Below are 12932 nucleotides of genomic sequence, written 5' to 3'. Positions count from 1 at the left end.
GCTTTATGAAAAGAAGAGAGACAGTTAGCCATTAACAATGATGAATGATAGTCCAACATTATTATGTGAACTGAGCCAGGGTCTGAATGCTAGCAGCAGTGTCTACATTCAAATCAATACATGAATGAGGCTTGTTGACATTCTTACCCCCATGTCCATTTTGCCATGGTACTGCAAACCCCCCCCCCCCCCCCACACACACACGCACACAAGACGTCAAGGTGGCACAGCAGAAGTCAGATGCTCTACATAATGAACAGTGTCACACAAATTACTTGCCATAAATAGATGCTATCTGGCTTCTAAACTGGAAATGTGTGGAATATGTTCCTGTAAATAGGGTACCAAGAAAATTCTGGACATGGATTAAATCACTTGGTAGTAATCAACCTCCATAGCAGCTGTGAGAGTTGCTTCAATGAGCCCTTGTTAAAAACACAGTGTGTCAACTTCAGGTTATTTGTTTTAATGCTAGCCTACGTGGGGCATACATAGTAGGATCAACATGATATCGCCAGCTAATGGAAATGGAAGCATAGGGAAAGGCACACTTTTGCAGTAAAATCGCACCCTTAATGAACTGAACTCATCAGGACACTTAAAGGCATAAGAGAAGCTAAACATCTAGGAATGACTTTAAGTCAGCAATACTAACAACACTTTGTTTTTAAGGGGAGATATCCATAAACATGGCCAGTACATGGGAGGACACATCTCCATCAGGGTGAGGCATCTCGATTTATGATTCCTCATTGGCCACAACAATGGCATTTCACTAAAAGACAACAGAAACTAACAACAGAGACTAACTACAACTGGGCCATTACCACAAACCTCCCTCCAATTTAGTTGGCACACCTCAGGTTTGTGATTACTTTTCTTATGCACAGAAAAATATTTGGATTTTTTTTAAAAAAAAAAGAAAAGAAAAGCAGAGCACCTCTCTTAAAGATTTTATTCTCTAAGAGCTTTTTAAAATATATGATCATTGCAGTAATAATAACAGTAATAGAAGGGATTTACAAAATGTGGAAGTTATCTGATCATTGGGGACAATTACTCTAAATCTTCCCAAACCCACAAAAGTTTATGTGGCTTATGCTATTGCATATTTATTGAATAAAGGCAGCTCCTGATAGTACATTAGCACTTCACCCATTCATATCTCTCCCCTCCACTGCCATTTCATCCATTGCAGCATCTTTTCCATAGAATATTTAGAAATATAAAGGTTTCTTCCCTATTGAATGCTATCAAACTTTTTAATACTGTCTGTCAAATGTATGATATATTTTAGTACAAGAATTTAGTGCTCTCTTCTTTTAATTATTCATTTTTATTTTCTGCAATGGATTTATTTTGCAAAGGACCTACTACTATTCCTGTTACCAAAAGATCATTGTTATCAACCAGCAATTTACAGGGGGGCAAATACCCTCCACAAGAAAGAGAACAAAGAAAGTGTCCAGTTTTCACAGAGAGACGCAAAACTTGTTGAATCACCAAACAGCTGATGCATAGGCCTTCAGGCACACATTAGACATAAGAATAGGTATGGCAGCAATTCCATCCAGTGTAAAGCACCATAATGGATAGCACTGATCAAAGCTGCCTCCATTAGTCTAGTTAAGTCAAGAAAGAAAAAAAGGCCCACTGTCAGATTATTATATAGAACATCTTCCTCCATAATATTCTTTTCACATCCTTTCTTAACAAAAAAAGTAGGAAATGGCAATTTCTACAACTTCACTGCAGAAAAACCTAAGATAGTACTGACAGAAAGTAGTAATAACTAATGTAGATCTACCACTCATGATTGCTCTGTTCCTGGCGAGGGTGACAGAGACTTCCACCCATGCACCACTGGCTGAACTTGGCACAAGGGAGTTGACACGCGACAGTTCTCAAAACCAGAATCTTGCATTCAGATAATGGGGCTGGGATAATTATAATGTGGCAACTGAGAAAAGAAAAAGCAGGGTTGTAACTCCCCAAATTCCCCATCTATCACAGTCAGTATTAAGTGAAGGATTCATAGAATTGTAATCTAAAATGAACTTTTCTGAGCTCTGAGAAGAATTCAACAATCTATGCACTTTACATAGCAGTGGCCAATGACTTCAGGAAGTTTTTTTGCAGAGAAATCCAAGATCTAGAGAGAGGTTTCTGGAATAGTTAACATGATGTCCATTCTTAATAAGTGCAGTTTTGTTCTGGTGATGTATCATTGCAGGTTCATGAACCCAAGATGCAATCCCTCCTTTTTATTTCCAAGGAAATATATAGATTTTTTTGCCCATCTGTTGGAAGAAGATAGAATTCCAACGTTCATGGTAACCTTGCATTACTGCTGAAGTGCCCAAGAATATACATGAGTGATATGTCTCTACAAAATCTACAGCATGCTCTTCTGGGAGTTTTTTCTCTTTTTGCACAGTGTTAGAATGAGGCCAACAGTTGCTAGCAGGTATGCTACCAGTTTATCCCCTTCTTGCATGCATGTGCAGTAATGTCATTGCCATCCTGTTGTGATGCTTTGATTCAGAATAGCAGATGCAGATCAACAACAACAACAACAAAATCGCTAAGTAAATAGTGCTGTAGGAGAGGTGGAAGCAAGCAAAGTGGGATTGCCAGTGCTTTAGCCTATAAAGAGAAATTATTAAAGAGGAATGATGGTAACTCATTTTTTCGCACACATACACACAAAAGAGTTCTTTTCATTTTCAGATTTCTGGATATGTTGTGTATTGTTTTTTAAAAGGATTGCAGCTGGCTGTTTTGAAACGAGTTGTTTAATTTGAAAGTGAATTACTATATAACTCTCATGGGGGGGGGGGGGGCATATGCACTAACGTGCTAATCCAGGGATCCAAAGTGATCCTTCCAATATACGTTATTGCCAGCTGATAGCTTCAACAGCTTTGCACAAGCATGCTGTCAACATCATCTTCAGGAACGACTTATGCCTGTAATCCTGGCATTCTCCAGCTTTCAGGCTTTTGTATATTTAAATCCATTATTTTATTACAGCTAGCTGTGAATAACCCTGTCAAACATGATGGACAGCACACAAAAAATATTCACACAACCAACAGATAAACAGAAGGTTGTTGTAATTGCATACCAATCGATGGGATAAAAAAAGAAATAAACCTTTTTTTATACATGTTGAAGGTCTTCAGGGATGGCAGGGATGGAGTCAGACTCAGTTCAGAATGTTTATCACTTCTTAGCAGAAGACATTTACAACCTCTTTGCAGTCAATCTGGTCCATGGGAGTAAAAATTGGTCCTGGTCCATGCCCGTATTCTTGCTCAGCTACAGGTTCCTGAGTGATCTTAGGCAAATCATTCTCTTCCAGCCTCTGCCACCCATCTATAAAATGGGAATAATAATGACTGACCTTGTAGGGCTGTTGCAAGCTATGGATTTGTAACACATTAAAAGTGTCATATAAATAGAGATTAGTAGTAATTAATGGCATCACAATGGTTTTGGCGCAGTCTCTACCATCATAATTATGTTTGTGTTTGTTAGAAATATTCTTTCTGTGAATTTATTTATTTAAAGTTTTGTATGGAAAAGAGGGGAGAAATCAAAGAAGAACAAAAGTTAAAATGAGTGCAAAGAAGAAATTCTGTAAAAGTAAGAAGAGATTATGACAGAATCACAACTGTTAAAGAGACATTAATTATGCAAAGAGACCAGTTTGGATTGGAGGAATGTATGAAAGGGCTAAAAGTTCATCCTGCATGTGTATTAGTCATACTGGACCTTCTGTTATCCCTTCTAGTGGCAGACTGGTGGCATTATCTGTGGTAGGGACCTCTTCTTTCTTCAATGATGTCTGAATCAGCAGGCTGACGTAAGGCTTGTGACAAGCCAGATTTCCCAATGGAGGATAGTGCTGTCTGTAGCAAATGTATGCAAAGATCAGGCCAATGACACCTCCAACAAAGGCATCTAGGGAAGGGGGGGAGGGGAGGAAGACAAAAATATTTTTTTTAAAGAAAATCATATATTGTTGTGGAAACCACCTACAAATGGACACTGCTCCAAGGTCACATATGTATTTTAAAATTTAGGAGGGAAAAGAAATGATAACTATAGTTTACTGTGATAAGAACAACAGGTCTGTGCACTTACCTCTCCTCTTCTGGCATAGCCACAAAATCCTATTGTGGGAGATTTTCCACTTCAGATTAGCTGCAGTTTACCATGTTGCTCAAAATCTAAATTGCTGTTGATCTTCATTGTTGTTGTTTTTTAAAAACGTCAGATTAATTAAGCATAGCTTGAGGTTGGCTTGCTTCATTGAAACCATAGTTATTTAAGAGGAACTAAAGGCTGGAGTCCTATATCACAGTTATGAATGCATAATGTGGAGTTACACACTTGTGACTGTTATGTATTCATAACAGCCCATCATTTAGGGGCTGTGAAAGTCTCACAGTCTGCATTTATGAGGGAAGCAGCTTCTGTAATCAACAGGGGTCTGTGCTCCTGTCATTTGTGAAGCTGCTGATTGCCCTCTTCACATCCATGAGCAACCTCTAGTGCAAGTGGGAATTGTGGCAAGAGTCCTATTTCTGTCTGTTACACCAGACAATATTCATAAGAGAAATGGGAATGGTAGCCCCCTGCTTCCTGAGCAAAGGGGGGATGGACTCCAAGAGGAATGGACCCCCATCAGTTGCAGCAGCTGCTGTTTAGTAAGCAGAGAAGTGGGGGGCAGGCCAAGATTAACCACACAGCACTGTAGTTACAGTGCTATGTAGTACATAAATGTCATACAGGATTCTAGCTATTGCGCTCTCTCTCTCTCTCCTATAGATACTGTATATATATCCTAAATTGTTAGAATTAATTACAAATGAATTCTGAATTCTTCTTTACAGCTGTACTGAAGGAATGTGAGGAGAGAAGAAGACCAAATATCAGGTCACCAAATATCAGAAGTTATGAAATCTGCATGAATCTTGTGCCACAACAGTGCTTTTTGAGAAGTCATGTTACCCACAATATCACCACTGAGTCTGCTGCAGCCAGTACCCTTAGGCCCCTGGTACTGCCCTAGAACTCATACAAGGTGACACATGCCAAACCATTTCTTTTAAAAAAGAAAATTGTCCCAAGATGACTGTGTATGACCATTATACATTTCTCAGTTTTCCTACCAGCCTCTATGTATTGTCTGGGGGAGGACAGAAATGACTCCCAGATCTTCAGAAATTACCGACCTTTGTCTTAGGGTGCATCTACACTGTAGAAATAATGCAATTTGACACCACTTTAAGTACTGTAGCTCCTATGGAATCCTGGGATATGTTGTTTTACAAGGTTTTTAGCCTTCTCTGCCAGAGTGCTGGTGCCTCAACAAACTATAAATCCCAGGATTCTATAAAATGGAGACATGGCAGTTAAAAGTGGTGTCAAACTGCATTATTTTTACAGTGCAGATACACCTTTAGCATCATAGCTTTAGGGCTGGTATGTGTCAGCCCTCGTATGTGTAGGTTTGTTTACTATTTACGGTGTAGGTAGCTGCTGGGGGTTTGGAGATTGTGTGAATCCAGTCTGACCCTGGCTAAATTCCCTGACCAAATCTCTCTTTCTAGGGACAAAACAATTTCTCTTCCCAGTGAAGAGGTGATCCAAAAGAGCCTATACAGTAAAGGATCACAGGGCTGCAACTTTAGAGACTACATAACCTGAAGCCATGAGGAACAATGAGCAAATTTTTATTAAGCAATGAGAGTACAGAACCCAAACAAAGCATGTTCTTTTGGATTGTGTTTGTTGAGCTGATGCTGAAAAATGATATATTATCTCTGACCATCACAGATTTCTTCCATCTTGATTAAACTCTGCCACAGTTATTTTTGTGCACTCAAATAGGAGACATCAGATCCTTATTAGTACTTTTAATATCTTGCTTTTATTGTCTTAGATATAATAAACCAAGGCATTAGTACAATATGTCTTATGCCTTTTTAAAACAAAACAAAACAAAACAAAACAAAACAACCCTTAATGGCAGTTTTCCATCAAGAATTACAAGGAAAATCAATTAAAACACATCATATCATGTTTACGTCTTCTTCACTCAACCTTTTAGGAGTTTCTAAACAAAATTAACTGCAGTGCTGTTTCATTAAATAATCAGTGTCTCCTTGGTTTTTGTTTTGTTTTGTTTTTTGCTACTTTTTCTATTCAGACTACTTAGCATTTAGAAGAATGTTTGTATCCCCTTTCCCCTTGCAAATAAACATTAAAAAAAAAAAGATCAAACAACACAAGCAAACATTGAAGATCCTCTGGCACCCAAGAGATCTGTATGCATCTCAGGTTGTCACTGATAGAACCACATATGAATATCAAGCAGCAAGCTCAGCAGGCTTGAAGAACATTTCCATCTACATCAATGGCCCAAATCCAATGCCACACTAACAGCTGTCTGCTAGCGCAACAGAGCTTTCTTTCTCGCCCTTCCTCTGTGAAACTTTCCACACCACTAAGAAAAAAACACCCACAGTGCCTGTGCAAAGAAGAAGGGATCAAAATTCAGAAATTTGATCATGTCACATGTGTCACACCTAGCTTTGCTCTAGTCTGATAACTGTAAAGTTCTCTTTTTTTCTTAACTAAATTTTATTGGTAATTCATTATTACATAAAGGAAAAAACTACAATCAACAACAAACAAACAAATAGAATACAAAATACAAAAGAAAACACACAAAACCCCAATAAATATACAAAAAATATACCCTATGTGTATCCCCCTCCCAACCTCTCCCTTTCCTTTTTACCTCTGCTGACTTCTCACTCAGTATTTACAAGTAAGAGCTGCTCAAGGGTTTATCTACCTGTTGGATTGTATTGCGATTACAGGCTAAATTTATTCAAAGTAGAAACTAGGTTGTATCTGGCCAATGTACTGTATAATCATATGACCAAAACATGGGGACATTATTTATGTACTACAACCCTCAGAGTCCCCAGCCACCATGACCAGTGACTGTGCTATCTGGTGGATTCTGGACAGTGTTCAAAAATAAATTTTGCAAATTCTGCATGTGAAACCACTTTTCAGTATTTCACAAATAAAAACCTACAGATCCATTAGTAGCAGTATTAACATTTCAGCTACATGGTGAGTAACTGAAAAGCCTTCGAACAGCTGAAGAAATGACATCATAGGAAGCTGTCTTATACCAAGTCAGATCACTGGTTCATCTACCCACTGTAAATTCCTTCCTAGATCTCCCTGGAGATGCCTAATGGTTTCACATCCAAATACCAGCCAGGTCTAACCCTGCTGAGCTTCTAAAATCAGCTGAGATTGGATGTGCTCAGGATAGTATGGTAGAAATTGTTCGGATTCTGTCGTAAAAGTAGCATCTCATGGCTAAAGTACAGTTAATGCCTACAGTGTGGTATTTATTACCGTATATACTCAACTATAGGTCAGCCTCATGTATAAGTCGGCAGCAGGTTTTGGGGTCAAAATTATGGATTTTGATATGACCCGTGGATAGGTTGAGTGTAAAATGTAGGGACATGTAATGAAGGATGTAAAGGACAAAGCAAAGGAAAACAATGCCAAAGAACTTACAAAGTTCCTTGCAGGGATAACAATTTGTGTTCATACTAAATGTTGGATGGATGAGAGAGTAGATAGGGGACCAGTGCTTTGAGGGCAGATTAAACTCTTGCCTTTCACCAGAGGATGGTTTTACATATATATATGATTTAAAGTACAGTACTTACATTGACCTGTGGATAAATTGACTCAGGTTTTGGAGTCAATTTTTTTAACCTAAATTTTTAGACTTATAAATGAGTATATACAGTAAGTAAAGATGTGTGTGTGTGTGTGTGTGTGTGGCAATGAAATATATGGGGTGACAATGTTTTTCCTCCCAGTGTAATTAAAACTAAAATGACCAAGAAACACATGCACATACTGTACACCTAGGAAATTTAAATGGTCCCACTGGTTCCCATGTTTTCTAAGCCATACAAGAATGGTGTGTGCAGTCTTCATTTTGGCCACACTTGGAAGAGGAAAAAAAATCAGCCTTTCCTTGGATGCAAGGAATCACACAGTGATTGATGCCAGGATCTATCACAATTTAAAAGCACTCATTAATATATTCACATTTGAACATTCAAGCATACCAGCCAGGGACATATTACAGTGAGCCATTGATATCAACTGGGGTTTGGTTCCAGGATGCCCTGTAGATACCAAAACCTGTGGATGTTCAAGTCCCATTGTACACAATGGAGTAAAAAAATGGTGCCCTCTATATAAAATGGCGAATAACACAAAAGGTTTGCTTCTTGGATATTTAAAAAATATTTTCAATCTGCAGTTGGTTGAATCCATAGGTGCAGGACCCATAGATAAGGAGAGCCAACTGTAATAAATACCTATTTATTGTGAAGTCCACAGTTATTTCAGTCCAGCTTGCATCCTGAGTATCTCTGTCTGGAATTTCACTTCATAACTAAGGATAAGAAGGCCAGTAACCTGGGCTTACTTGTAAGCATGAGAGCAGCTATAATTCTCTTGTCGTGCTTATTTAAAACCAGTCATTGCCTAATTTAAGTGCTAGGCTCAAACACCTAAGGAGCACTTGGGTTCTAATAAGCTGTAAAGAAAACAATAGTCAGCAGTGAAATAGGACATATGACGTGTGAGCTTCATATATGATGAATTAAATTATGTTCTTTTAAAAAACTTATAACAAAAACAGTAATTGCTTTATTTACAATGATTTCAAATTGGTAGAAGGCTGATGGTCCAAGTGTGACCGTTGTCTAGTTGGCACAAGTATGTTCAAGAAACATGGAGTTGAATCTGCATGGTGGTTATTGTTGTTTGTCTCCTTTTGTTTTATGGGGGGGGGGGGAGAAAATTCTAGCACCCTTGTATTGAGGCTTTATGTGGAATTCTGTGTAAAATTCTATGAAAAATAAACATCAAGGGGGGGGGGACAAGAGAAAACCTATCAAAATTTAAGAATGGACTTGTGGTAGCTTAGTATGGTTCAAACCAAAAGGATCTTTACATTCCTTCTATACTCATGATGTGTAGCACCACTTCAAATATGCTGGGCTATCCAGGATGGTACTTTCAGTACAGAAAGAAAACTTCATCAAAAGAGAACTTTTGAGGAAAACAGTTGGATACTACATATGGTTTCATGCTGTCAGCATCTCTAGCGCTGCATCCATTGTGAGGGTTTCAAAGACAACTGTACTGTGTAAATGGCTTGGCATCTTCCCACCTCCAAGAGTAATTCCCACAAATGGCATCATTCAAAAACCACTAAGGGGATTTTAACCTCCCAGTACTCTCTAGTACTAACTTAAAATTGGCCATTGTTGAAAAAAAAAGAACTTCAGCGGGAGAGTGCAGCACAACAATGCTACTTTACCATTTATCAGGAGCTTCCATTCTATCACCTGTAACCTGAAATGTGCTACTGGGTTTTTAGTACCCTACATGTATTAACCCAATAACTGATGCAAGATAACTTGGCAAGTCTAGCATCAGCACTGTTTGAAAAAGTCACCATCAACCACATAACTGCTGTATTTTTAGAATTTCAATTCCCTTCAATTTCACTATTCCCACCCACACTATGTCTGCATTCTATCAGAATAACCTTTCATGCATCTGATGAAGTAGACTTTAGTTTATATGCAATAATATACTTAATTTTTAAAGCGCAATAAGACTCTTTTGGAATGAGAGCATGCATTTTAGAACTACACAGATACCAACTGATATTATCTTAAACAACCTTCTTCAACTTGGTTCCAGCTGTTCTTGACTACACTCAAGGTCAGCTCCAGCTAATCTTCAAGATGGTGAAATTCAAGACAGAAATACTCAAGGGTATCATTATGTGAGTGCAGATGGTTCAGGCCACACTGGATGATATCCCACGGGTTTATACTAGGTGGGGTGGTATACTCAGTAGGAATGGTGCAGTTGCTGGCCTCATTTTTTTGCTCACCCAGCAGCCATGTCAAGCCCTGAATAGGCTGCTGCTGGGGGGAACAGTGTCTTCTGTTCTGAATATAGCATGGCTGCTGGGCAAGCATGTCTTTTTATCTTAAATAGAAATGTTTATATTGCCAAAATAGTGAAGATAAAATAGGAGGAGGATGTGGCCATTTTAGAGAAACCTCAAATAATACAACTGATTTTTTTCTATTTTCTCAGCATCACTGTGTCGTAGAAGTTTGCACACCAAACCATGTGGCATTTAATACTCCACGACTAACACAACTGGTTGTATAAGACAAAATAAGATTTTGTGTTGTGGCTCCAAAGAATTCCCATCAGTTGCGAGTCTATAATTTTTAACCTAGGCTTCTAAAGAGAAACGTTAGGTGTTACTGCTCCAATCACACATTCTCTTCACACCTATCTCCCATTTGCAATTAGAGCAAAAGGGGCACCAAGCAGTATATGGCATTCTTGTATGCCTGTGTTCTGTTCACACTATCTCTGAAGCTTTTCCCATTTGCTTAACCATAGATTTTAATGCATGGTCTCAATAAATAATTGTAACAGATTGTAATGAATGGCCCCTAATAATCAATGCATCTAAATAACTAGAACATGTGACCCCAGAAACTCTCATGTGTCTGTCATCACATAAAGGCTGCATATGCACTGCAGAATTAATGCAGTTTGACACCACTTTAACTGCCATGGCTCAGTGCTATGGAATCCTTCTTTGTAGTTTGTTTTGCCACCAAAGCTGTCTTACAGAGAAGGTGAAATACCTCACAAAACTACAAATTGCAGAACTCCATAGCATTGAGCCATGGCAGTTCAAGCAGTGTGAAAGAGGTTTATTTCTGCAGTGCAGATGCAAAGACTCCTATCTTTTTTCTTCAAGATGGTGAGTGTCAGCTCTGCTCCTCCTCTTAGTTCCCCTTAGAATTAGGGCTATCTATGTATATATGTTCAGAATACATGTTTCAGTATATCTAGTAAACTTTTCAGACATATAACTTGAATACTGCCTGTTTGCCTTGTATAACAAAGGTGGGCTCAAAAGAATATGCAAGACATTCAGCACATTTCTTTACAAACTCCGCTTACTGAGCCAGCCTTCATCTTTCTGCCAAAGTAGTTAACATTACAAGAAACTACCCCTAATCCAACAGGCGTAACATTTTCTTACCCTCAAAATTTCATTGATTTAAAAATGTGTCTTCAAGGTACAGTATATGCTGTTAACATACTGGCATCAGCCAACCTGTCAACCAAACAACCAATGCTAAGATATATGGTACTTGGGTACAGGGAGATTTAAATTAAGCAGGTTCAAAAATATGAGACATTCAAGCAAATTCACACTCGAATATCCTCAAACCATGACTAAATCCCCTATTGGGTTTCTACTCTCACATTTTGTAAAAAGAAAATTCTTTAAAGGACTAAAGGAAAAGAAGCTTGCAGTAGGTGACAATTAAAGCAGGAAACTAACTGGACTATCGTATCTTTCTTAGATCAGAAGAGAGATAAAATATATTTTAATATCCAAATTGATCATGTAAAAGGCAACTTAGTAATGTGTTATGCTCTTAGTAATGCGCTATGCCCAATTGATTGTGTAAAAGGTAACTTAGTAATGTGTTATCCACCTGGATGGTGGGAACTAGCCCTTTTTTATGGGGAAGGAATTTTTAAATGATTTTTAATAAATAAATAAATAAATGATAGTATTGCTGCTTCAAACACAGTGCTAGATGTACAGGTATTGGCACTACAGTGTCTTTTACATTCCACTGTCAGAAGTCCAACAGAGGTAGACTAGTTAACGGAAAGAATAAGGCAAATAAATGATGCATAAAACTGTCTCCCAGCTCACATCTTTCTTTGCAAGATTCCTGGATTACCCACACTTGTAAAACACAGGAAATTCTGAGACACTGAAGGAATGTCATGTACTTTTGGAGATCTCATGTTTCTCACTTGTCTTGACAAATTCAGACCCTAAGGTACGTGCTTCAGAATTTATTATACTGGCACTGAGGCAGTAGAAATGGAAACACTTGGGAAACCTGGACTTCTTTATCACATAAGAAAATAAAACAGCACAATCTTACCAGAAGATAGTTAAAAAGATCAATGTCAACTCTGCCCTATCCACTGCTATGTAATGATTTATAATGCATGCCTCAAAGGTGCCTAGTAATATTATGCCTTTTTATTATATGACAGCATATTTTATGCCTCAAAGATTCCTTGAAATAGTATGACCTTCAATGATATGAGGGAATGGGGACTACCAGGGCTCTTCCACCAAGGTTCAAACTGGTAATTATATTGTGGACCTACCACTGGGTACTCAAAGAATAATCTTCCCTAACATCAATCAGCCTTTTAACTTATAGTGAGCCATCTTTAGAAGTCTCTTCTGGGGGATGTTTGCCTGGAACTGATTCTAATATATTTTAATGAACCCAGGAACAAGTCTCCAAAGATTATAGACTCTAATGGACTTTCAGTTAGTGATAGGTGAGAACTGCCTTCAGTGCAGATGAATTGTCCTAAACTGCACCAAGTCTCTTAACTGCTATTATGATGTTGAACGATCAGAGGGTGACCATAAACAAAATGACACTAAAGTCATGCTGAAGGAAAAGTATCCTCAAACAGGAAAATTTTAGATGCCACAAAGGAATCTCAAGGAAAAGCAGATTGCTTCATAGGGCCCTCAGATCCTACCAGTGACTAACTGATGCTTTCTACTAACAGCAATAACAATCTGAAATGTAAGGGGAAGTTCAACATGAACAGTGTTTATATGATGCATATTTGGTTACCTCCTTCCTCATGAGAAGGTCTGTAACTTTGAATTTCTTGGAATCATCTCAAACAAGTCTATTTTC

The 12932-nt window shown here is 38.2% G+C and overlaps 1 protein-coding gene across 3 annotated transcripts in view; it reads right to left on the bottom strand.

Annotated features, from left to right (window-relative positions):
* Positions 1-205: 205 nt before the first annotated feature.
* PLPP4 (phospholipid phosphatase 4) overlaps positions 206-12932 on the bottom strand; it is a 125816-nt gene continuing 113089 nt past the window's right edge. For 2 of the 3 annotated variants that reach the window (XM_089510052.1, XM_089510053.1), the window contains 2 exons: positions 3778-3966; positions 206-3378 (listed from right to left, as the gene is read on the bottom strand). In XM_089510052.1, coding sequence (XP_089366178.1) covers positions 3233-3378; positions 3778-3966 — 335 coding nt within the window. In that variant the 3' untranslated portion in view covers positions 206-3232. The remainder of the gene's footprint in view (positions 3379-3777; positions 3967-12932) is intronic. The other variant, XR_016280067.1, reaches the window with a different exon arrangement.

The sequence above is a fragment of the Sceloporus occidentalis genome, unplaced genomic scaffold (genome assembly GCF_023333645.1).
Source record: "Sceloporus occidentalis isolate IW3139 unplaced genomic scaffold, rSceOcc1.0.p SCAF_2, whole genome shotgun sequence".
Lineage (NCBI taxonomy): Eukaryota > Metazoa > Chordata > Lepidosauria > Squamata > Phrynosomatidae > Sceloporus > Sceloporus occidentalis.
The sequence above is the reverse complement of the archived record's forward strand: the minus strand, read 5'-3'. Positions and strand labels throughout refer to the sequence as shown.